General features: G+C 49.3%; 1 protein-coding gene across 1 annotated transcript in view; it reads left to right on the top strand.

Annotated features, from left to right (window-relative positions):
- ELP3 (elongator acetyltransferase complex subunit 3) overlaps positions 1–15088 on the top strand; it is a 95218-nt gene extending 80130 nt beyond the window's left edge. The window contains exon 15 of the mRNA XM_059843141.1: positions 14601–15088. Coding sequence (XP_059699124.1) covers positions 14601–14677 — 77 coding nt within the window. The 3' untranslated portion in view covers positions 14678–15088. The remainder of the gene's footprint in view (positions 1–14600) is intronic.
- The last annotated feature ends 9372 nt before the right edge of the window (positions 15089–24460 follow it).

Genomic DNA, 24460 nt, shown 5'->3' on the forward strand with positions numbered 1-24460 from the left:
TTAACAGCAGAGCTCTGATCCAGAGGGGTTTTTTGGGGAAAAAATCCTCATTTTCTGCTGCCCCACCAAAAAACCCCCAAAAGCAGAAATCCACAGCCTGGATCAGATCTAAAATCCTGGGATTTTCATGGATCATGGATGAGGGTCGCAGTGGGAGTGGGGACCACGTGCAGGAGGAGCCGGCTGCTCCAAGGGAATTTTCTGGATTCCCTGGATTCTCTTTGCTGCTTGTTCCCAGAGCAGCTGTGGCTGCTCCAGCCCTGGAAGCGTCCAAGGAAAATTTGGAACAGTCTGGGATGGTGGGAGGTGTCCTGGGAATGGGATGGGATTTAAGGTCCCTTCCCACCCAAACCCTTCCAGAATTCCATGGTTCCATCTCCCAGTGATTTCCCAGTTTCTGGTGCTGCTTGGTGTCAGTCTGAACTGGGAATTCCACCTGGAATCCGGAATTCCAGAATTCTGGAATCCTTTCCCAGTTTCTGGTGCTGCTTGGTGTCAGTCTGAACTGGGAATTCCCACCTGGATTCTGGAATTCCGTGATTCTGTCTCCCAGTGGTTTCCCTATTCCTGCTTGCTGTCAGTCTGAATTGGGAATTCCACCTGGATTCTGGAATTCCATGGTTCTTTCTCCCAATCCTTTCCCAGTTTCTGGTGCTGCTTGGTGTCAATTGGAACTGGTAATTCCACCTGGAATCCGGAATTCCATGATTCCAGAATCCTTTCCCAGTTTCTGGTGCTGCTTGGTGTCAGTCTGAACTGGGAATTCCACCTGGAATCCAGAATTCCATGATTCCAGAATCCTCTCCCAGTTTCTGGTGGTGTCTGGTGTCAGTCTGAACTGGGAATTCCCCCCGGATTCCGTTTCTATCCCTGGAGTGCCAAGCACAAACTCCTGCCCTTGTTCCCAGATCCGCAGCTTTTCCAGCTGTTTCCTTGGAGATGCTGAATTCCAGCCCTCCGGGAGGTTTGGTCTGGAATAAAAACACCAGGAATAAAAGCCAGGAGCTTTTCCTCCGTCAGAGGGCGGAATTTTGGGATCTGAAATGGAATTTTTAGTATGGGAGCCTGTTCCAGGTTGCATTTCCAAGAGAAAATGATTTTTCCCAAAGGAAGAATGCGGAATTTTGGGGCGGGAGGGTTTGAGGGGAGCTCAACGAGCAAAAATCTTCATTTTGGGGGTGAAACCGACATTCCAGGGGGCTGGAAAAGAGGATCTTGGAATGCCTTTTCCAGCTCCACATCCTGCAGCTGCTTGGGTCCTTTAGGGGAGGAATGTGGGGAGCTGGGAAAGCCCAGAGAAATCCGGGATTTTCCGGCTGATGGGTGGGATTGACGCCGTTGGGAAACGCGTTTCCTCGATCCGGAGGGAGGGAAATTCGGGGGGAAAACAGGGAGGAAAGGGAAATCCTGGGAAATCCTGACATTTCCTGGCATCTCCAATGGAATCTCCTCCCTCCCTTGGCCCCTGAGCTGGTTTTCCTTTGGAGAAGGATTTTGGGAACAATCTTCTCCATCGCCTCGGCGGTGAGATTCCGGAATTTTTATCTTCCTGCCGTGAAAGCCCTGGATCCAAAGCTGGACATGGGAATGGAGAAATCCAGTGGAGAAATCCCTGGATCCAAAGCTGGAGATGGGAATGGAGAAATCTCTGGATCCAGACCTGGAATGCAGAAATCCCTGGATCCAAAGCTGGAGATGGGAAGGAGAAATCCCTGGATCCAAACCTGGAATGGAGAAGTCCCTGGATCCAAAGCTGGAGATGGGAATGGAGAAATCCCTGGATCCAGACCTGGAGATGGGAATGGAGAAATCCCTGGATCCAAAGCTGGAGATGGGAATGGAGAAATCTCTGGATCCAGACCTGGAATGCAGAAATCCCTGGATCCAAAGCTGGAGATGGGAAGGAGAAATCCCTGGATCCAAACCTGGAATGGAGAAGTCCCTGGATCCAAAGCTGGAGATGGGAATGGAGAAATCCCTGGATCCAGACCTGGAGATGGGAATGGAGAAATCCCTGGATCCAAAGCTGGAGATGGGAATGGAGAAATCCCTGGATCCAAAGCTGGAGATGGGAATGGAGAAATCTCTGGATCCAGACCTGGAATGGAGAAATCCGATGGAGAAACCCCTGGATCCAAAGCTGGAGATGGGAAGGAGAAATCCCTGGATCCAAACCTGGAATGGAGAAATCCCTGGATCCAAACCTGGAATGGAGAAACCCCTGGATCCAAACCTGGAATGGAGAAATCCCTGGATCCAAAGCTGGAGATGGGAATGGAGAAATCCCTGGATCCAAAGCTGGAGATGGGAATGGAGAAATCCCTGGATCCAAAGCTGGAATGGGAATGGAGAAATCCCTGGATCCAGACCTGGTGAAGATGAGGAGCGGAGGGATCACATTGGGGCGGCTGTGGTGACAGGAGGTACCACAATCCCAAAAATTCCAGGGCATGGAGGGTTCTTCTGATCCCACAAATCCCTGTTCGAATCCTTGGCTATTCCTGGGAATGTGAAGCCACAGATGTCACAATCCCAAAAAACCTGGGAAGGCTGGGCTTTTCCAGGCTCCCAAATCTTTGGCATTCCTGCAGGAATCCGCCATCCCAAGGAGGAATGTAACTGATTCCAAGTTTTTTTGGGATCTGGAATGGCTCATTCCGGTGGCTGACCCCGAGGTTCCTGTGCTGGAGGAAAGCAGGAAGGGAAGCTCAGAATTCCAGCTGCATCCCAGGGTGTTAAACCCACCAGGAACCAGGAATTCCCATGGAGAGAGGCTGGAAGAGGCTCCTCGGAAATCCCGGGGAGAGCTCCAGGGCAGCCTCATTTCCTCCCTCAACAGCCCTGGGAGGGATAAATCACCGGGAAAGCCGGACCAGATTCCTGGAAGAGGAGATTCCAGGGATTGCTGGGCTCTGGGGAGGCTCCCTGGGGCATTCCCTCCATCCTGGAGCTGTTTTTTTAGGAATGCCAACCTCAAGGCCGTTACTGGGAGAAGTGGAAATAATGAATTGACGCTCCGGCGTTGGTCTGCTCTTTGGAAAAGGAATTAATTGGTGGGAGCTGGGGAGAGCCAAGGATAAACCTGGAGCAGGGAATTCCTGCTGTCTGCGAGCCTCTGGGCCAGGATGGGCCCAAAGTTTGGAGGTTGGATGATGTGACAGCTCTGGAACCGGGTTTGGTGCTGGATTAGGTGGGATTCTGGGGCAGGAATGAGTGGGAATTTCATTGGCTGTCCTTAGGCAGGGAGAAGGTGGGATTCTCCAAAGTGTCCTGGCAGGAAGATTCTATATCAGTGTTAATGTTTTCTGTGTTTACATGGAGAAGGCAAATCCCACACAAAATGTAGGAACGGGAGTTGGAAATGTGGGAAATCCTTGGGATTCCTTCCTGGAATCCTGGAATCCTTCCTGGAATCCTTCCTGGAATCCTTCCTTCCTGGAATCCTTCCTGGAACCCTTCCTGGAATCCTTCCTGGAATCCTGGAATCCTTCCTTCCTTCCTGGAATCCTTCCTGAAATCCTGGAATCCTTCCTTCCTTCCTGGAATCCTTCTTTTCTGGAATCCTTCCTTCCTGGAACCCTTACTGGAATCCTTCCTTCCTTCCTGGAATCCTTCCTGGAATCTTTCCTTGCTTCCTGGAATCCTCCATTCCTTCCTGGAATCCTTCCTTCCTTCCTGGAATCCTCCCTGGAATCTTTCCTTGCTTCCTGGAATCCTTCCTGGAATCCTCCCTTCCTTCCTGGAATCCTTCCTGGAATCCTGGAATCCTTCCTTCCTTCCTGGAATCCTTCCTTCCTGGAATCCTTCCTAGAATCCTTCCTTCCTTCCTGGAATCCTTCCTGGAATCCTGGAATCCTTCCTGGAATCCTGGAATCCTTCCTGGAACCCTTACTGGAATCCTTCCTTCCTTCCTGGAATCCTTCCTGGAAACCTTCCTTCCTTCCTGGAATCCTTCCTTCCTTCCTGGACTCCTCCCTGGAATCTTTCCTTGCTTCCTGGAATCCTTCCTGGAATCCTCCCTTCCTTCCTGGAATCCTTCCTGGAATCCTTCCTGGAACCCTTCCTGGAATCCTGGAATCCTTCCTTCCTTCCTGGAATCATTCCTGGAATCCTTCCTTCCTTCCTGGAATCCTTCCTTCCTTCCTGGAATCCTTCCTTCCTGGAATCCTTCCTAGAATCCTTCCTTCCTGGAATCCTTCCTTCCTTCCTGGAATCCTTCCTTCCTTCCTTCCTGGAATCCTTCCTGGAATCCTTCCTTCCTTCCTGGAATCGTTCCTGGAATCCTTCCTTCCTTCCTGGAATCCTCCCTTCCTTCCTGGAATCCTCCCTCCCTCCCAAGAACCCCCAAATCCACAATTTCTGAACTTAGATTGGGTGGGAATTATTGAGAAATCACATTAACTTTTTCCTTCCCGGGGATTTGGAATTCCCAGCAGTTGGAAGTGGGCTTGGATCAGAGCTGTGAACATTTCCCAGGGATTTAGAAGGAAATGCTCTTCTCTTTCCTGGAAATCTTAAATTAAGGGTTTAAATCTTGTTCTCCTCACCCCTTCCCATGAAATTCCCGTGGATTTCCCTCCGTGCCTCGAGCCGGGGAGCAGGAGTGAGGGAATGAGCTCCGGAAGCGGGTGAAGGTGGCCGAAGGACAATTCCCTGTCCCCAGGACCTTTCCTGTCACCTCCCTGACGGCTCCTCTGGCCCTCGCTCTCACTTTGAGGCTTGACATCCCATAATTAGCCCCATCTGACCCCAATCCCGGAGCAAACACTTCCAGCTGCTCCCTGGAAGCGGCACCAGTGCTGGGGGTGGGAAATGTGGGAGCGAGTCTGGGAATTCTGGGAGGGCTGGCTCCCTCCTCTCCCGGATGTTCTCCCACAAATCCCAATATTCCGGATCCTTTGTGTTCCCCCCGAGTGGCACCTGGCGGTTCCGGTGTCATCCTCGAATTCTGGGAATCCAGAGAGGTCCAGAATTCCTTGAGAATTCCAGGAAGTGACAGATCTGGTACTTTTGGGGTCTGTTTTTGAGGGATTCTGGTCCGTCCTTCCTGGCGGGGCTCGGTGGCCCCTGTGCCACCACCGGGAATGCCGGGATGTCACCGGGACGGTCCCGAGTGGCCGGGACACACGGAATGTGACATCTCCACGTGCCAGCTCCGGGATCTCCCAGGATTCCATCGGGATGGTGCCAGGCCCAGCTCCAGCCCTGGGCTCTGCCGTGCCCGTGGGCGATGCCGCGTGCCGGGCTCCGCATCCCGGGAATCGCTGCTGGCTCTGCTCTGGGATTTCCCATCTCCAAACCCGGCTGGTCCCGGGCTGGAGCCCTCTGGAGCCAGGCTGGGAGAGCTGGGAATGGTCACACGGAGAAGGGAGGGATCCAGGGAGAGCTCAGAGCCCCTTCCAGAGCCTGAAGGGGCTGCCAGGAGAGCTGGAGAGGGACTGGGGACAAGGCACGGAGGGACAGGACACAGGGAATGGCTTCCACTGGGAAAGGGGAGATTTACACGGGACAGTGGGAAGGAATTCTTCCCTGTGAGCTGCGAGGGTGGGGAGGGGCTGGGCTGAAATTCCCAGAGCAGCTGTGGCTGCCCCTGGATCCCTGGCAGTGCCCAAGGCCAGGCTGGACAGGGCTTGGAGCAGCTGGGATGGTGGGAGGTGTCGGGCCTGGAAGGGGACGATCCATGAAGGTCCTTCCAGCCCAAACCATCTCTGGGATTTGATCCCCCTGATCGTCCTGGGCTGCCCTCTGCATCCCTGATTCGGTGAATCCAGACTGGGATTCACCTGATCCAAACTGGGATTCAGTGAATCCAAACTGGGATTCAGTGAATCCAAACTGGAAATCAGTGAATTCAAACTGGGATTCAGCAAATCCAAACTGGAATTGAGCAAATCCAAACTGGGATTCAGCGAATCCAAACTGGAATTCAGCAAATCCAGACTGGGAGTCTGCAAATCCAAACTGGGATTCAGCGAATCCAAACTGGGATTCAGTGAATCCAAACTGGGATTCAGTGAATCCAAACTGGAATTCAGCTAATCCAAACTGGAATTCAGCGAATCCAGACTGGGATTCAGCGAATCCAAACTGGGATTCAGTGAATCCAAACTGGGTTTCAGCAAATCCAAACTGGGATTCAGTGAATCCAAACTGGGATTCAGCTAATCCAGACTGGAATTCAGCGAATCCGAACTGGGATTCAGCAAATCCAAACTGGGATTCAGCAAATCCAAACTGGGATTCAGCAAATTCAAACTGGGATTCAGCGAATCCAAGCTGGGATTCAGCTAATCCAAACTGGGATTCAGCTAATCCAAACTGGGATTCAGCTAATCCAAACTGGGATTCAGCGAATCCAGACTGGGATTCAGCGAATCCAGACTGGGATTCAGCGAATCCGAGCTGGGATTCAGCAGGATAAGCTGCCAGGACTCCTCCATGGGTTAGCTAAACCCAGCTCAGTAAATCCGGGAAGGGCTCGGGGCCGCGCTGCCGTCCCTCTGTCCGTCCGTCCCTCCGTCGGTCGGTCCGTCCGTGTCCGTCCGTCCGTCGGTCGGTCGGTCAGCGCTGTCGGAGCAGCCGGCCCTGGCCGCTCAGGGCTTTGTGTCCTCACCTCCCGCCCGGGCCCGCCTGAGCCCTCCCGCGGGTCCCCCGCCCTTCCCTCGCCGGCCGCCTCCCGAGCTCGTCTCCCCGGGGCTGCCGCGCAGAAAATGACGGCGGCCGCGGGCCAGGGGCGTGTCAGGGCCGAGTGCGAGGGGAAGGAGCAGGGGTGGGATCCTCCAGGGGAGGAGGGGGGGGTGGCAGGAGCTCCAGCTCGGGATCACCCCGGGAGCTGGGAAAAAACATCCAGGAGCTGGGAAAAAATACCCAGGAGCTGGGAAAAAAATACCCAGGAGATGGGAAAAAAATACCCAGGAGATGGGAAAAAATATCCAGGAGCTGGGAAAATAATCCAGGAGATGGGAAAAAACATCTAGGAGCTGGGAAAAAAACATCCAAGAGATGGGGAAAAACATCCAGGAGATGGAGAAAAACATCCAGGAGATGGGGAAAAACATCCAGGAGATGGGAAAAAAACATCCAGGAGATGGGAAAAAAATAGCCAGGAGCTGGGAAAAAAACATCCAGGAGCTGGGAAAAAAATATCCAGGAGCTGGGAAAAAAATACCCAGGGAATGGGAAAAAATACCCAGGAGCTGGGAAAAAAATACCCAGGAGATGGGAAAAAAATACCCAGGAGCTGGGAAAAAACATCCAGGAACTGGGAAGAAAATACCCAGGAGATGGGAAAAAATACCCAGGAGCTGGGAAAAAAATACCCAGGAGATGGGAAAAAAATACCCAGGAGATGGGAAAAGAATACCCAGGAGATGGGAAAAGACATCCAGGAGCTGGGAAAAGAATACCCAGGAGCTGGGAAAAGACATCCAGGAGTTGGGAAAAGACATCCAGGAGATGGGGAAAAACATCCAGGAGCTGGGAAAAAAACACCCAGGAGCTGGGAAAAGACATCCAGGAGCTGGAAAAAAAATACCCAGGAGATGGGAAAAGACATCCAGGAGCTGGGAAAAGAATACCCAGGAGCTGAGAAAAGACATCCAGGAGTTGGGAAAAGACATCCAGGAGATGGGGAAAAACATCCAGGAGCTGGGAAAAAAACACCCAGGAGCTGGGAAAAAAACATCCAGGAGCTGGGAAGAAAATACCCAGGAGCTGGGAAAAAAATACCCAGGAGATGGGAAAAAACATCCAGGAGCTGGGAAGAAACATCCAGGAGCTGGGAAGAAAATACCCAGGAGCTGGGCAGAAAACATCCAGGAGATGGGGGAAAATACCCAGGAGCTGGGGAAAGACTTCCAGGAGCTGGGAAAAATAAAACCCAGGAGCCAGGAAGAAAACATCCAGGGTTGGAATGCTCCCCACCAGAACAGAAATTTGGAAGAGCTGGGATTGATGGATTTTAATTCTGTGAATTCTTGGTGGTGTCAGGAGCTCCAGCTCCAGCTCGGGATCACCCCAGGAGCTGAGAAAAACCATCCAGGAGCTGGGAAAAAATCATCCAGGGCTGGGGTGCTCTGCTCAGAAGAGCAGAGCAGGTGGAATTTGGAAGAGCTGGGATTGATTTATTTTGATTCCCTGAATTCCTGGTGGTGTCAGGAGCTCCAGCTTGGGATCACCCTGGGAGCCAGGAAAATAAACCCCCAGGAGCTGGGAAAAACCACCCAGGAGCTGGGGTGCTCCCTCTTGCTCTGCTCACAACAGAAATCTGGAAGAGCTGGGATTGATGGATTTTAATTCTGTGAATTCCTGGTGGTGTCAGGAGCTCCAGCTCCAGCTCGGGATCACCCTGGGAGTTGGGGAAAAAACACCAGAACAGAAATCTGGAAGAGCTGGGATTGATGGATTTTAACTCCCTGAATTCCCGGTGGTGTCAGGAGCTTGGGATCACCCCGGGAGCTGGGAAAAGCCACCCAGAGCTGGGATGAGTTTATTTTAACTGTGAATTCCTGCTCCATCACCTTGGAGCTGCCCAGGGATCTGCAGGGCTCCAGGCAGAGCTGCTGCTCCCTGCCCCTCCTCGGTGCTGCCCGGGTGAGCTCACGGGCTCAGAGCTCACCAGATCCCAAAGGTTTGGGCTCTAAAGGGGCCTGTCCCACCCTCTGGATGGGGATCCACTGTCCCAGGCTGCTCCAGCCTTTCCTTGGACACCTCAGGGATGGGAAGTCCAGGCAGGAGCCCTCCTGTCAGGAGGGATGACAAAGCCAAACCAGAGGAATCCTGGAGGGGTTTTCCCCTCGCTCCTTTTTAACCAGCAGTGGTTTTTTTGTGAGCCACCCAAAGTGGATCCCAGAATTCCCAGAGAATTTGGGGCTGCCCCATCCCTGGAAGTGTCCAAGTCCAGGCTGGAGCAGCCTGGGGCAGTGAAGGTGTCCCTGCCCGTGGAGAAGGACATTCCAAGGTCCTTCCCAGCCCTGTGGTTCCCTGCTGGAGGAGATGGGCTGGCTCTCAGCATCGCTGAGTCGATCATCCCGGAGCCCACAGGGAAAAGAGACGGATCATGGATGCCTCACACGCTCGGTGACTCATCCCAAATCCATCTCCCAGCTTGGTATTCCAACCACCACCTCTGGAGAAGCCTCAGAACCTCCCAAACGCTGGAATTGGGATGGATCTGGGGTGAGGAGCAGACTCATTGCCCTGTCCCCGTCTCTCCCGATGCCCCATGGCCACAGCACGGCAGCAATTCCCTAAATCCTCACAGAAGTTACGGAATTATCTCCTAAATATTTCATTTTGCCTGGATTGGAGATGGAAATCTGCCAGCTCTGCCTTTCCCTGGAGTTGGGGATGCTGGGTCCCATCAGGAATGTTCTGCATCCCCACATTCCCAAATCCAGTCCCATCAGGAATGTTCTCCATCTCCCTATTCCCAAATCCAGCCCCATCAGGAATGTTCTGCACCTCCACACTCCCAAATCCAGCCCCATCAGGAATGTTCTGCATCCCCCCACATTCCCATCAAATCCAGACCCATCAGGAATGTTCTGCATCTGAACATTCCCAAATCCAGCCCCATCAGGAATGTTCTGCACCTCCCTGTTCCCATGAGGAATGTTCTGCACCTCCACATTCCCATCAGGAATGTTCTGCATCCCCACATTCCCAAATCCAGCCCCATCAGGAATGTTCTCCACCTCCCTGTTCCCATCAAATCCAGCCCCATCAGGAATGTTCTGCATCTCTCCCCATTCCCATCAGGAATGTTCTGCACCTCCACATTCCCAAATCCAGCCCCATCAGGAATGTTCTGCATCTCTCCCCATTCCCATCAGGAATGTTCTGCATCCCACATTCCCAAATCCAGCCCCATCGGGAATGTTCTGCATCTCCACATTCCCATCAGGAATCTTCTCGATCTCCACATTCCCAAATCCAGCCCCATCAGGAATGTTCTGCATCTCCACATTCCCAAATCCAGCCCCATCAGGAATGTTCTGCATCCCCACATTCCCATCAGGAATGTTCTGCACCTCCACATTCCCATCAGGAATCTTCTCCATCTCCCTATTCCCAAATCCAGCCCCATCAGGAATGTTCTGCCCCTCCCCATTCCCATCAAACCCGCTCTGGATTTAAGCAGAGCAGGGATTTTTGGGAGGCTGGAGGGCGATTCCAGGGGTCCATCCCAGTTTTTGTGCCAGGGCTCAGGGCTCAGGACCAATCCCATCTCGGCTCTGCGGGGCCGCCGGTGTTTTGGGGCGCTGCCGACCGACGCCCCGAGTCCCCAGATCCCCTTTTCCATCCCCTTTTCCATCCCTCTTTCCATCCCCTTTTCCATCCCTCTTTCCATGCCCTTTTCCATCCCCATTTCCATCCCCTTTTCCATCCCCTTTCCAATGACGCAGCCGTGGGCTGGCGCCTGCCCAGGGCCGTGCCGTGACACAGCCCGTGAAAACACTCATTTCCAATCTCCAGGAAGCATTCCCAGCAGGAATCAGGGAAAAAAGAAACCGAGCAAATCCCAGCTTGCATTTTTCATTAAAAACCAGCAGGTTTGGGGCGGGTTCCTCCGCGGGTCGGGCACGGCCGGGGTTTGACTCCGCTGCTGGTTCTGGGGAGGATTCTCATTTCGGGATCGTCATCCCGTGATCCCGCGGCGCCGGAGGGACGGAGCGTGGCTCACTCGCTGCCCTCGTTAGCTCCTGCTGCTGCCGTGGCTCTGCCATCCCTGGGTTCAATCCCGCTGGGAATATCGATCCCGCTGGGAGCCGCTCTGCGGGGAAGAGCTTCAGACCCCGGCGCTCGTGGGTTAGGAAGAAATGCCAAAAATCGCTTCCAGAGCTCTGATTTAAAGCAGATCCAGCGATGTTAAATGGGATTGGAATTGTCTTTTAAATACATAATTGTGGATTCCTGTTTTCTCAGAGGGAATGAGGCCCTGGCACAGGCTTCCCAGAATTTGGGGCTGCCCCTGGATCCCTGGAAGTGTCCAAAGCCAGCTTGGATGGGGCTTGGAAAAACCTGGGATGGTGGAAGGTGTCCCTGCCCATGGATGGAGCTGGATCAGCTTTGAAGTCCCTCCGAGCCCAAACCACCCCAGGATACTGGGGAACATTTCCAAAATCCCCCAGTTTTCCAAGGATTTTTATCTCCTCGGTATCTTCCAGAAAACACATTGCCAGTTCTCTGATTTACAACAAAAATCTTTGGCGTAGGGATCGTTCCTTGGTTCCTTAAATTCACAACTTTTCCAGGATTGCTCCGACGTGCTAAAAAGTGGGATTTTCCCCCGTTTCCTCGGTGCTGATAAGGCAGGTTTTTGTTATCTCTGATTCCTTGCTCGCTCCCCGTTGTTCCCGTTCCCGGCGGGGGATTCGTTGGGATTCACATGGAGCAGCCTCGTGTTTTCCCTGGAGATCAATCCCAGCCTGGTGGGAAGCAGAAATGCCAAAGGGAACTCACAGAAAATCATGGATGGAGCTGCTGCGCATTCCCAGCTCCAACTCCCAAACTCGTGGATTTTCCATCAGCATCCAGAACACAACAGACAAGGAAAAAATCCTCCCACTTCCTATTTTCCAACATTTCCATAGACTGAAAGCCTGGATTTGGCCCTTCAGCTCATAAACTGGTGCTGCCAGCTTGGAGAGTGAGGTCTCGCTCTGAGGCAAACCCTGGAATGTCCTCGAGTGTCCTTGTGGCCATCCCGAATCCCTGTGGCCATCCCAAATCCCTGTGGCCATCCCAAATCCCTGTGGCCATCCCAAATCCCCGTGGCCACCCCAAATCCTTGTGGCCATCCCAAATCCCCGTGGCCATCCCGAATCCCTGTGGCCATCCCAAATCCCTGTGGCCATCCCAATTCCCCGTGGCCATCCCGAATCCCCGTGGCCATCCCGAATCCCCGTGGCCATCCCAAATCCCCGTGGCCATCCCAAATCCCCGTGGCCATCCCAAATCCCCGTGGCCATCCCAAATCCCCGTGTCTGGCTTGAGACTCGCTGCTCATTCTGGGTGAAATCCGTAGCGTTTTGGTGAACATCACATGGTTCCTCCATAGAATTCCAGGATGCTTTGGGTGGGAAAGGTCCTGCAATCCCATCCAGTTCCGTGGACAGGGACACCTCCCACCATCCCAGCTCGCTCCAAGCCCCGTCCAGCCTGCCCTGGAACATTTCCAGGGATGAGGATTCCACAGATTCCTGTCCTGCTGGCTGATCCTTTTCCCGGCTCCTCTGAAGGACAGCCTCACTCACCGGAGATCCCACAGATTTTCCAGCTGTCCACCTGGCATGTCCAGGCTCCCTTTTCCACAGGCCAAGCCCAGTCCAGGTGGTTACTCCCAGAAAAACCTGGAAAACCGCAGCTCCCACCTCCGTGGGCTGAGGCGTGGGCCAAGCTCAGCTGGATCAGGTCATGCCTGGAATATCGGGAGGGGGAAGGAATCTGCGAGTCAGGACGTGCCCGGACTCCGCGTGCCGGGAGAAGATCCCGGCGGTTGCCAGGACGGACGTGGAGATGGAGTCCCTCGTGTGTCTGTGCCGCGGAAATTTAATGAACTGATGGCAGGAGGGTAATGATGCTGAAAACAGCCTCATTTCCACTCCGAGCCGTGGCCAGGCGATCTTGGAGGGTGCTCGGGCGCCGTGTCGGCATTCCAGCGCGGCAGGGCTGAGTCAGACGGGGATTTGTGGATTTGTGGATTTATGGATTTGTGGATTTATGGATTTACAGGCTGGTTCTGCCACGGTCCCGTGCCCGTGTCCGTCCCTCCGGGCCGTGTTCATCCCTGCGGCTTGAGCCACTTCCCTCTGTCCCCTGCTCCAGGCAGGCTTCCAAATGGATTTCATTAATTTTCGGGATGCGAATTCCAGGTTTGGGGGTTTATCGGCAGCTTTCACCACAATACCCGTGCTCCCAAAAGGGGACTCCATTTGCTGTTGTCAGAGGATGTGTCACTCGAAGATTGAGGGGAGGGGACACTTCCAAAAAGCTTCCTCTGGCTCCTGGCCGTGGTTTTCCATCCAGGCAGGTGGGATCGGAGCCTCTGTTCTCCTGCTGGATCCGGATCTGGATGAATCCCGCTCTGCCGAGCTCAGCCTGAGCTCTGCCATGGGTGGATGTGGAATATTTAATGTTCAGTCCCTCTCCTGAAGCTGCAGGGTGGGGAATTCAGCCAGTTCTGCCTTGGGAAGTTTTTGGTCCTCCAGTTCTGCAGGAGAGTTCTTTTGGCCATTTCTTGGAGGTTTGTTTTCCCTGGAAAACACAGGAAGGGTTCTGCCTGGACAGGTCCCACCAGCTCTGGGGTGTTTGGGGTAAATCAGAGCAGAAAAGATTTGGGAAGAGATGCTGTGCCATGGAGACCTTCCAGGAGTGCTCCTGGCCGTGGGTTTCCATCCAAGCAGGTGGGATCGGAGCCTCTGTCCTCCTGCTGGATCCGGATCTGGATGAATCCCGCTCTGCCAAGCTCAGCCTGAGCTCTGCTGTGGTTGGATGTGGAATATTTAATGTTCAGTCCCTCTCCTGAAGCTGCAGGGTGGGGAATTCAGCCAGTTCTGCCTTGGGAAGAGATGCCGTGCCATGGAGACCTTCCAGGAGTGTTGGGCATTCCGAGGTTCTTCTCCAGCTCTGGAATCACTCTCTCCATGGGGACCCAGGATCCTGCTCCAGCCCAGGCTCCCCACAGGGTCTCGGCCTCCTTTGGGCATCTCCAGGGAAAACTTTCCCCCTGAAGGACATTTGTGGAAGAAGTTCCTGCCATGAGCAGGGCTGGGGTGACGGTGGGGACATTTGGGACACGGGGTCACGTCGGTGCCATCGATGGCTTGGACCCAGAGAGGAAGACCTGGCACCCAGCTGCTGCCTCTGATAGCTCTGGGATCCATGGAAGCAGCCTGAGATGCTGCCCTCAAACCCCTCAGGTTCTCCAAGGGATAAAGGAAAAGGGAATTGTTCCGAGCTCTGGTGGAGGTGGTTTGTAACCACCCGTTCAGGTATTTCCTCCTCCTTCAGTCTGAGGTGTTGCTGACCCTTTATCCAAGTGTTTGGGGCTGTGGATGCTCTTCCAGAGCCAAGATTCGTGTGTTGTGATCTCCAGGATCACAATCTCCAATAGATTTTTGGGGTTTTTAGAGTGGGGGCTCGGGGTCCCAATGTGGAGGAATTTGGGCATGCCTTGTCCTTTTTCCTTCTTCTTCCTGGCCTCCATCTTGTGGGCGATGTTGGCACTTTTGGACTGGTGTAGAGCAGAAGCTCACTGTCCATCCAACACAGGTGATAGGTACGGGGAAGTTTTGGTAAATGTTCACACGTAGCTTTTAGTGTAAAAAGGTAACAGCAGAGCGCCTCTGTCTGACCTGCTGGACACACCTCGGCAGGCCAGAGACAGAATTTTATAGAGAACAAACAACAACCAACCCTGAGATGGGAACTGAAGAGCTCTGACTCCTCCTTCAGCCACGGGAAGAGGCTCTGGGGCATCTCGGGGTCATGGAAGGGCCTGTCCTGGCCAGGCCTGGCTTTTCCAGCTCTGTCCCCAGGGAATTAAACCCTGTTAATTAAGCCTGGTTAATTAAACCTCGTCGTTCTCCTCCTCGCAGGTGTCGGCACCAGGAATTACTACAGGAAGATCGGCTACGAGCTGGAAGGGCCCTACATGGTGAAATGGCTGGAGTGATGATCCTGGAGATCCTCATCCTGGAAAAGGACACAAGGCTCATCCCGGGAGTAACACCCAGGACTTTGCTCCTGCCAGAGCCCATGGCTGCAAAGAGCTCTGGAGCTGCACTTGATCCTGGAGGTCCTTCCTAATTCCATGATTTTAGGAAGTGGGGCATCATCTCCTCTGGGAAGAGCAGCCCCGGGATCATCCCGCTCCCCCCGGCGAGGCTGGGACGTTCCAGGTGTCTCGTCACCCGGGCTGATCCTGCTGCATCCTCGGGATCAGCTCCAGTGGTTTCATCTGAGGGATGAATTTCAGGATTTGGGGCGGCCTGGTGGGAAAAATGCCTTTCTTGTGCTTTTCCTGGTTCCCTGTTAAACCTGGGCGTGTTATTCCTGCCAGGAATAAATTCTGGGTTGGTTTGTTTGTTGTTTCCACCGGGCCTGTCCATCCCCAGCAATTCCCAGATCCGATCCTTTCCCAGGAGGAGGAGCTGAGATCCCAGCCCGAGCTGTCCCTCTGAGCTCTGCGGGTCCGGGTTGGGATGGGGATCCCGGAGGATCTCCAGGGCTTCCACCATCTCATCCCAGTGGGAACTGGGGCTGCTCCGGCTCCGCTGGGATCAGGAGGGTGGTGCCAGCTGGGATCAAACTTGGCTGCAGCCTCCTGCTTCCCAAATGATCCCGTTCTTCTTCCTCTTGGGGAAAAATAGGGGGTGGGATTGAAGGTCCATGGATCCCATCCCAAACCATTCCGGGATTCTGGCATCCAGGACATTCAGGGTTCATCTCGAGGGATTTTTATGGGATTTGGGGATGGAAAAGGGGAAGGGAGACCCTTCCTGGAGTCCCAAATTCCCAGGGAATTCCCTGGATCCTGAAATTCCTTCCCAGAGAGGAGCTGGGATGGGGATGGATCCAATGCCAGGCTGGGAGAGCTGGGAATGGAGGGAATTCCCTGGGAAAGGAGAGCTTGGGGTGGGATTTGGGAAGGAATTCCTGTCTGGGCTGGAATTCCCAGAGAACCCCTGGATCCTTGGGAGTGTCCAAGGAGAAGGAGGAGCACCCTGGGATGGTGGGATTGGAATGGGGTGGGACTGAGGGCCCCTGCCCACCACGCCTGGTCCTGGGGAGGGCGGATCCCGGAGATCCTCAGGTTCTCCTCATGGATCTCCTTGGAGCTGGGCTGGAATTGCCTTTCCCGTCAGGAATTCTCCAAGTCAAGCTTCTCCCCACCTCCCTGAGCCCTGCCCAGCCCAGGAACCCCCGGGTTGGGGGGTGTCCTTTGCCCCCCACAATTCCAGAGTTCCGGAAATCCCATTCCCGTGGCTGCCCTCAATTCAGGAGCGAGCGCCCGGAGCTCCGACCTTTCCCACTCTTTTTTATGGGATTCCAGTCAAACCCAGTGGGGACGGTGACATTTCCATGATGGGTGATTCTGCCAGGAGGCCGGGCTGGCACCAAGGGCTCGGACACGCCGGAAAACCGGGAGGAGGAGGAGGAATTCCAGGAGCAATTCCAGGAGGAAGGCTCTCGGTGACCCGAGATGGAGAGGCACCAGACTATCCAGGGATGGAGTTGTGGTGATCCAAGGAATTCCAGTGTCCCCGTGGGGAGGGAGAGCCCCCGCGGTGGAGGTTCAAACCCGGGTGGGATTTCCAACCGGGTCTTGGCGAGCCTGGATCGGTCGGAGCGGGATTTTCCCAGCCCCTGGAGAAGGAGCCACGCTCGGCTCTTGACCCCATAACAACGTCGGGAATGGCTCAAACCTTCCAGAACATTCCTTGGGCTGGCGCTGAGGCGGGCCCGGCCTGGAGCAAACCCAGGGAATGTTGGAGGGAATGTTGGATCCATCCCGGTTGGATTCCCTCTGATCCATGGGCAGCTCTGCCCTTTTTCCGTCCCCTGGGTTTATTCTCTGCCCCTTTCCCCTGGCCGGGCTGGGCCGGAGCTCAGGGATGGTGGAAGCTCCGGGGGTTCCTCTGGATCTCCTGGAATCATTCCTGGTGTGCTGGGATTGCGATCAATCTGGATGGAAAATCCTTCTCGTTCCGAAAAATCGGGGGAAATTCCCATTTCCAGCTCCCCCTGGGACACCCTGAGGGGTTTTCCTCGTATCCTGCACAAGGAGACAGCCAAGGGATTTTCCAGCTGGGTTTTTCCTGGAATTTTGGGTGATTGTTTAAGGGTTTTGCTCCATGAGAACGATAATTCCAGCTCTTGGGAATTCCTATCCGTAGGATATCAGCCTGCTGCCAGCCAGATTCCAGCCCCTCCTCCTCCCTTTGTGATGGAAAAAATCTGATTTTTCCCACAAAAACCTCCCACAAGTCCTCAAAACGTGAGGTGGTTTGGGCAGGTGGGAAAAGGGAAAAAACATGGAAAGGGAAAAATGGGAATGGAGGGAAGGGAAGGGAAGGGGAAAGGGAAAGGGAAAGGGAAAGGGAAAGGGAAAGGGAAAGGGAAAGGGAAAGGGAAAGGGAAAGGGAAAGGAGGGAGACATGGGAAAAAATGGGAAAGGAAAGGAGAAAACAGGGAAAAAAGGGGAAGGAAAAGGGAGGGGAAGGGGAAAGAGGAAGGGAAAGGGGAAGAAGGAAAACTAAAAGGAAAATGGGGAAGAAAAAGGGAAATGGGGAAGGAAAGGGGGAAAAGGGGAAGAGGAAGAAGGAGAATGGGGAAGGAAAAAGGGAAATCCTCAGAGCCTGCAGCAGGGAAACCCAAATTCCCAACCAGAACCTCCCCGATCCCATTCCCATTCCCACCCTCCGTGCAGAATTTCGGGAGCAGCTCCTCCCTCCCCTCCCTTGGAGCCTTCCCTCCAGGAAAGCCAAATCCACCCAAATCCACCCAAAATCCATTAAAATCCACCCAAAATCCATCCAAAATACATCCAAAATCCACCCAAAATACATCTAAAAGCCACCCAAAATTCACCCAAAATCCACCCAAATCCACCTAAAATTCACCCAAAATCCATCCAAATCCACCTAAATCCACCCAAATCCATCCAAAATCCACCCAAAATCCATCCAAAATCCACCCAAAATTCACCCAAAATCCACCCAAATCCACCCAAAATCCACCCCAAATCCATCCAAAATCCATCCAAATCCACCCAAAATCCACCCAAAATCTATCCAAATCCACCCAAATCCACCTAAATCCATCCAAACCCATTCAAATCCACCCAAATCCATCCCAAATCCATCCAAAATCCACCCAAATCCACCCAAAATCCACCCAAAATCCATCCAAATCCACCCAAATCCATCCAAAATCCATCCAAATCCACCCAAAATCCACCCAAAATCCATCCAAATCCACCCAAAATCCATTCAAATCCATCCAAAATCCACCCAAAATCCACCCAAATCCATCCAAAATCCACCCAAATCCATCCAAAATCCACCCAAATCCATCCAAAATCCACCCAAAATCCACCCAAATCCATCCAAAATCCACCCAAATCCATCCAAAATCCATCCAAATCCACCCAAAATCCATCCAAATCCATCCAAAATCCACCCAAATCCACCCAAAATCCACCCAAATCCACCCAAAATCCACCTAAATCCATCCATACCCATCCAAATTCACCCAAAATCCATCCAAATCCACCCAAACCCACCCAAAATCCATCCAAATCCACCCAAACCCACCCAAAATCCATCCAAAACCATCCAAATCCACCCAAAATCCACCCAAAATCCACCCAAATCCATCCAAAATCCATCCAAATCCACCCAAAATCCACCCAAAATCCATTCAAATCCATCCAAAATCCACCCAAATCCACCCAAAACCCACCCAAAATCCACCCAAATCCATCCAAATCCACCCAAATCCATCCAAATCCACCCAAATCCACCTAAATCCACCCAAAATCCACCCAAAATCCACCTAAATCCATCCATACCCATCCAAATACACCCAAAATCCACCCAAAATCCACCCAAATCCATCCAAAATCCATCCAAATTCACCCAAAATCCACCCAAAATCCACCTAAATCCACCCAAACCCACCCAAAATCCACCCAAAATCCACCCAAATTCATCCAAAATCCATCAAAATCCACCCAAAATCCACCCAAAACCATCGAAAATCCACCCAAATCCATCCAAATCCACCCAAATCCACCCAAAATCCACCCAAATCCATCCCAAATCCATCCAAATCCACCCAAATCCACCCAAAATCCACCCAAATCCATCCAAATCCACCCAAATCCACCCAAAATCCACCCAAATCCACCCAAAATCCACCCAAAATCCACCCAAATCCACCCAAAATCCATCCAAATCCATCCAAAATCCACCCAAAATCCACCCAAATCCACCCAAATCCACCCAAAATCCACCCAAACCCACCCAAAACCCACCCAAATCCACCCAAAATCCACCCAAAATCCATCCAAATCCACCCAAATCCATCCAAAATCCATCCATATCCACCCAAAATCCATCCAAATCCATCCAAAATCCACCCAAATCCACCCAAAATCCACCCAAAATCCATTCAAATCCATCCAAAATCCACCCAAATCCACCCAAAATCCATCCAAATCCACCCAAAATCCACCCAAATCCACCCAAAATCCATTAAAATCCACCCAAAATCCATCCAAAATACATCCAAAATCCACCCAAAATACATCTAAAAGCCACCCAAAATTCACCCAAAATCCACCCAAATCCACCTAAAATTCACCCAAAATCCATCCAAATCCACCTAAATCCACCCAAATCCATCCAAAATCCACCCAAAATCCATCCAAAATCCACCCAAAATTCACCCAAAATCCACCCAAATCCACCCAAAATCCACCCCAAATCCATCCAAAATCCATCCAAATCCACCCAAAATCCATCCAAAATCCACCCAAAATCCACCCAAATCCATCCAAAATCCACCCAAATCCATCCAAAATCCACCCAAATCCATCCAAAATCCACCCAAAATCCACCCAAATCCATCCAAAATCCACCCAAATCCATCCAAAATCCATCCAAATCCACCCAAAATCCATCCAAATCCATCCAAAATCCACCCAAATCCACCCAAAATCCACCCAAATCCACCCAAAATCCACCTAAATCCATCCATACCCATCCAAATTCACCCAAAATCCATCCAAATCCACCCAAACCCACCCAAAATCCATCCAAATCCACCCAAACCCACCCAAAATCCATCCAAAACCATCCAAATCCACCCAAAATCCACCCAAATCCATCCAAAATCCATCCAAATCCACCCAAAATCCACCCAAAATCCATTCAAATCCATCCAAAATCCACCCAAATCCACCCAAAACCCACCCAAAATCCACCCAAATCCATCCAAATCCACCCAAATCCATCCAAATCCACCCAAATCCACCCAAAATCCACCCAAAATCCACCTAAATCCATCCATACCCATCCAAATACACCCAAAATCCACCCAAAATCCACCCAAATCCATCCAAAATCCATCCAAATTCACCCAAAATCCACCCAAAATCCACCTAAATCCACCCAAACCCACCCAAAATCCACCCAAAATCCACCCAAATTCATCCAAAATCCATCAAAATCCACCCAAAATCCACCCAAAACCATCGAAAATCCACCCAAATCCATCCAAATCCACCCAAATCCACCCAAAATCCACCCAAATCCATCCCAAATCCATCCAAATCCACCCAAATCCACCCAAAATCCACCCAAATCCATCCAAATCCACCCAAATCCACCCAAAATCCACCCAAATCCACCCAAAATCCACCCAAAATCCACCCAAATCCACCCAAAATCCATCCAAATCCATCCAAAATCCACCCAAAATCCACCCAAATCCACCCAAATCCACCCAAAATCCACCCAAACCCACCCAAAACCCACCCAAATCCACCCAAAATCCACCCAAAATCCATCCAAATCCACCCAAATCCATCCAAAATCCACCCAAATCCACCCAAAATCCACTCAAATCCACCCAAAATCCATCCAAATCCACCCAAAATCCACCCAAAATCCATTCAAATCCATCCAAAATCCACCCAAATCCACCCAAAATCCATCCAAATCCACCCAAAATCCACCCAAATCCACCCAAAATCCACCCAAAATCCACCCAAAATCCACCCAAAATCCATCCAAACCCACCCAAAATCCATCCAAACCCACCCAAAATCCACCTAAATCCATCCATACCCATCCAAATCCACCCAAAATCCACCCAAAATCCATCCAAACCCACCCAAAATCCATCCAAATCCACCCAAAATCCATCCAAATCCACCCAAAATCCATCCAAATCCACCCAAAATCCATCCAAATCCACCCAAAATCCACCCAAACCCACCCAAATCCATCCAAAATCCACCCAAAATCCACCCAAACCCACCCAAAATCCATCCAAATGCACCCAAAATCCACCCAAATCCACCCAAACCCATCCAAATCCACCCAAACCCATCCAAATCCACCCAAATCCATCCAAAATCCACCCAAAATCCACCCAAAATCCATCCAAACCCACCCAAAATCCACCCAAAATCCACCAAATCCACCCAAATCCACCCAAAATCCACCCAAAATCCAGCAGGTTGTTTCTGCTCCGAGGGTTGTTTGGGTGGGAAGTTGGAGAAATTCAGATTAAAAGGGAAAAAAGTGAATTTAAGGGTGAAAAGTGCAGTGGGACGGTGACAAAATCTGATCCAACGGGAAAAAAATTGCAGCTAAAGAGCAAAAATTAATGGGGGAAAATGCAATTAAATATCTGAAATAAAGAGCAAAAAACTACAATTAAACACCAAAAAACGCCAATTAAACACCAAAAAAACCCCTCAAATTAAACACCAAAAAATTCCAATTCAACACCAAAAAAAACCCTCCAATTAAACACCAAAAACCTCCAATTAAACACCAAAAATTCCAATTAAACACCAAAAAAAACCCTCCAATTAAACACCAAAAAAACTCCAATTAAACACTGAAAAAAATTCAGATTAAACACCAAAAAAGACCCAATTAAGCACAAAAAAATCTCCAATTAAACACTGAAAAATTCACATTAAACATATAAAAACTTCAAATTAAACACTGAAAAAACTCCAATAAATACCAAAAATCTCCAATTAAACACCAAAAAAAATACTGATTAAACACCAAAAAAAACTGATTAAACACCAAAAAAAACTCCAATTAAACACTGAAAAAACACCAAAAAAATTCAGATTAAACACCGAAAAATTGCAATTAAATACTGGAAAATCTCCAATAAATACCAAAAATCTCCAATAAAACACCAAAATATTTCCAGTTAAACACCCAAAAAAAAATTCTGAAAAAACACCAAAAAAACTCCAATTAAACAGAGAAAAAACACCAAAAAAACTTCAATTAAACACCAAAAAATCTCCAATTAAACACCAAAAAAATTCCCATTAAACACTGAAAAAAATCCAATTAAACCCCAAAATATTTCCAGTTAAACACCCAAAAAAATTCAGATTAAACACCAAAAAAACTCCAAATAAACACTGAAAAATCTCCAATAAAAACCCAAAAATCTCCAATTAAACACTGAAAAAAATTCAGAAAAACACCAAAAAAACCCAATTAAGCACAAAAAAACTCCAATTAAACACTGAACCAACACCCAAAAATTCAGATGAAGCACCAAATAAAATTCTGATTAAACACCAAAAAAACTCCAATTAAACACCAAAAAAATTCAATTAAACATTGAAAAAACACCAAAAAAATTCAGATTAAACACCAAAAAAGACCCAACTAAGCACAAAAAAATCTCCAATTAAACACTGAAAAATTCACATTAAACATAAAAAAAACTCAAATTAAACACTGAAAAAACTCCAATAAATACCAAAAATCTCCAATTAAACACCAAAAAAAATTCTGATTAAACACCAAAAAAAACTGATTAAACACGAAAAAAACCTCCAATTAAACACTGAAAAAACACCAAAAAAATTCAGATTAAGCACCGAAAAATTGCAATTAAATACTGGAAAATCTCCAATAAATACCAAAAATCTCCAATGAAACACCAAAATATTTCCAGTTAAACATCCAAAAAAATTCTGAAAAAACACCAAAAAAACTCCAATTAAACAGAGAAAAAACACCAAAAAACTCCAATTAAACACCAAAAAACTCCAATTAAACACCAAAAAACTCCAATTAAACACCAAAAAAATTCCAATTAAACACCAAAAAAACTCCAATTAAACACCAAAAAACTCCCATTAAACACTGAAAAAAATCCAATTAAACCCCAAAATATTTCCAGTTAAACACCCAAAAAAATTCAGATTAAACACCAAAAAAACTCCAAATAAACACTGAAAGATCTCCAATAAAAACCCAAAAATCTCCAATTAAACACTGAAAAAAATTCAGATTAAACACCAAAAAAAACCCCAATTAAGCACAAAAAACTCCAATTAAACACTGAACAAACACCCAAAAAATTCAGATGAAACACCAAATAAAATTCTGATTAAACACCCAAAAAAACTCCAATTAACGCCAAAAAAACTCCAATTAAACACTGAGAAAAAAATTCAGATTAAACACCGAAAAGTTCCAATTAAATACTGAAAAATCTCCAATAAATACCAAAAATCTCCAATGGAACACCAAAATATTTCCAGTTAAACACCCAAAAAAAATTCTGAAAAAACACCAAAAAAACTCCAATTAAACAGAGAAAAAACTCCAATTAAACACCAAAAAATTCCCATTAAACACCAAAAAAATCCAATTAAACACCAAAAAATTCCAATTAAACACCAAAAAAACTCCAATTAAACACTGAAAAAATTCACATTAAACACTGAAAAAAAATTCGGATTAAACAACAAAAAAAACCTCCAATTAACCACCAAAAAACCTCCAATTAACCACTGGAAATTTCCATTTCCTGGGGGTTTCTCCTGGTTTTTAAAATAATGGGATTTAAAAGAAGGAACAGAACCATCAAAGCAGCCAGAATTGGGATAAAATCAGAATTTTTTCGGTTTTTTGGCAGTTTCAATCCCATTTTTAGGGGGTTTTAATCCCATTTTTAGGGGTTTCAATCCCATTTTTAGGAGGGTTTTATCCCATTTTGGGGGGGTTTATTCCCATTTTTAAGGATTTTATATCCCATTTTTACGGGGTTTCAATCCCAATTTTGGGGGATTTAATCCCATTTTTAAACCTCTAAAAATCAGAATAAATCCCCCTAAAAATGGTATTAAAACCCCCCAAAAATGGGATTAAATCCCCCCAAAAATGGGATTAAAACCACCTAAAAATGAGATTGAAACCCCTAAAAATGGGATTAAAACCCCCTAAAAATGGGATAAAAAAACCCTAAAAATGGGATTTAAAAAAACCTAAAAATGGGATTTAAAAAAACCTAAAAATGGGATTAAAAAATCCTAAAAATGGGATTAAAACCCCTAAAAATGGGATTAAAACCCCTCAAAAATGGGATTAAAACACCCTAAAAATGGGATTAAACCCCCCAAAAATGGGATTAAATCCCCCCAAAAATGGGATTAAAACCCCCTAAAAATGGGATTAAAACCCCTAAAAATGAGATTAAAACCCCCCAAAAATGGGATTAAAAAAACCCTAAAAATGAAATTTCTCCATGAATTTCAACCCCAGGGTTTGGATAAAAACCTGGATTTTTCCCCAAGGGTCTCCCAGGGCTCTTCCCTCAATTTCCATAGATAATAAATATTCAAATGAGTTAATTAAAATCCATCAAGCACTTGGAGTTCTTCTCACACCAGAAT

The sequence above is a fragment of the Haemorhous mexicanus genome, chromosome 3 (assembly GCF_027477595.1).
Source record: "Haemorhous mexicanus isolate bHaeMex1 chromosome 3, bHaeMex1.pri, whole genome shotgun sequence".
NCBI lineage: Eukaryota > Metazoa > Chordata > Aves > Passeriformes > Fringillidae > Haemorhous > Haemorhous mexicanus.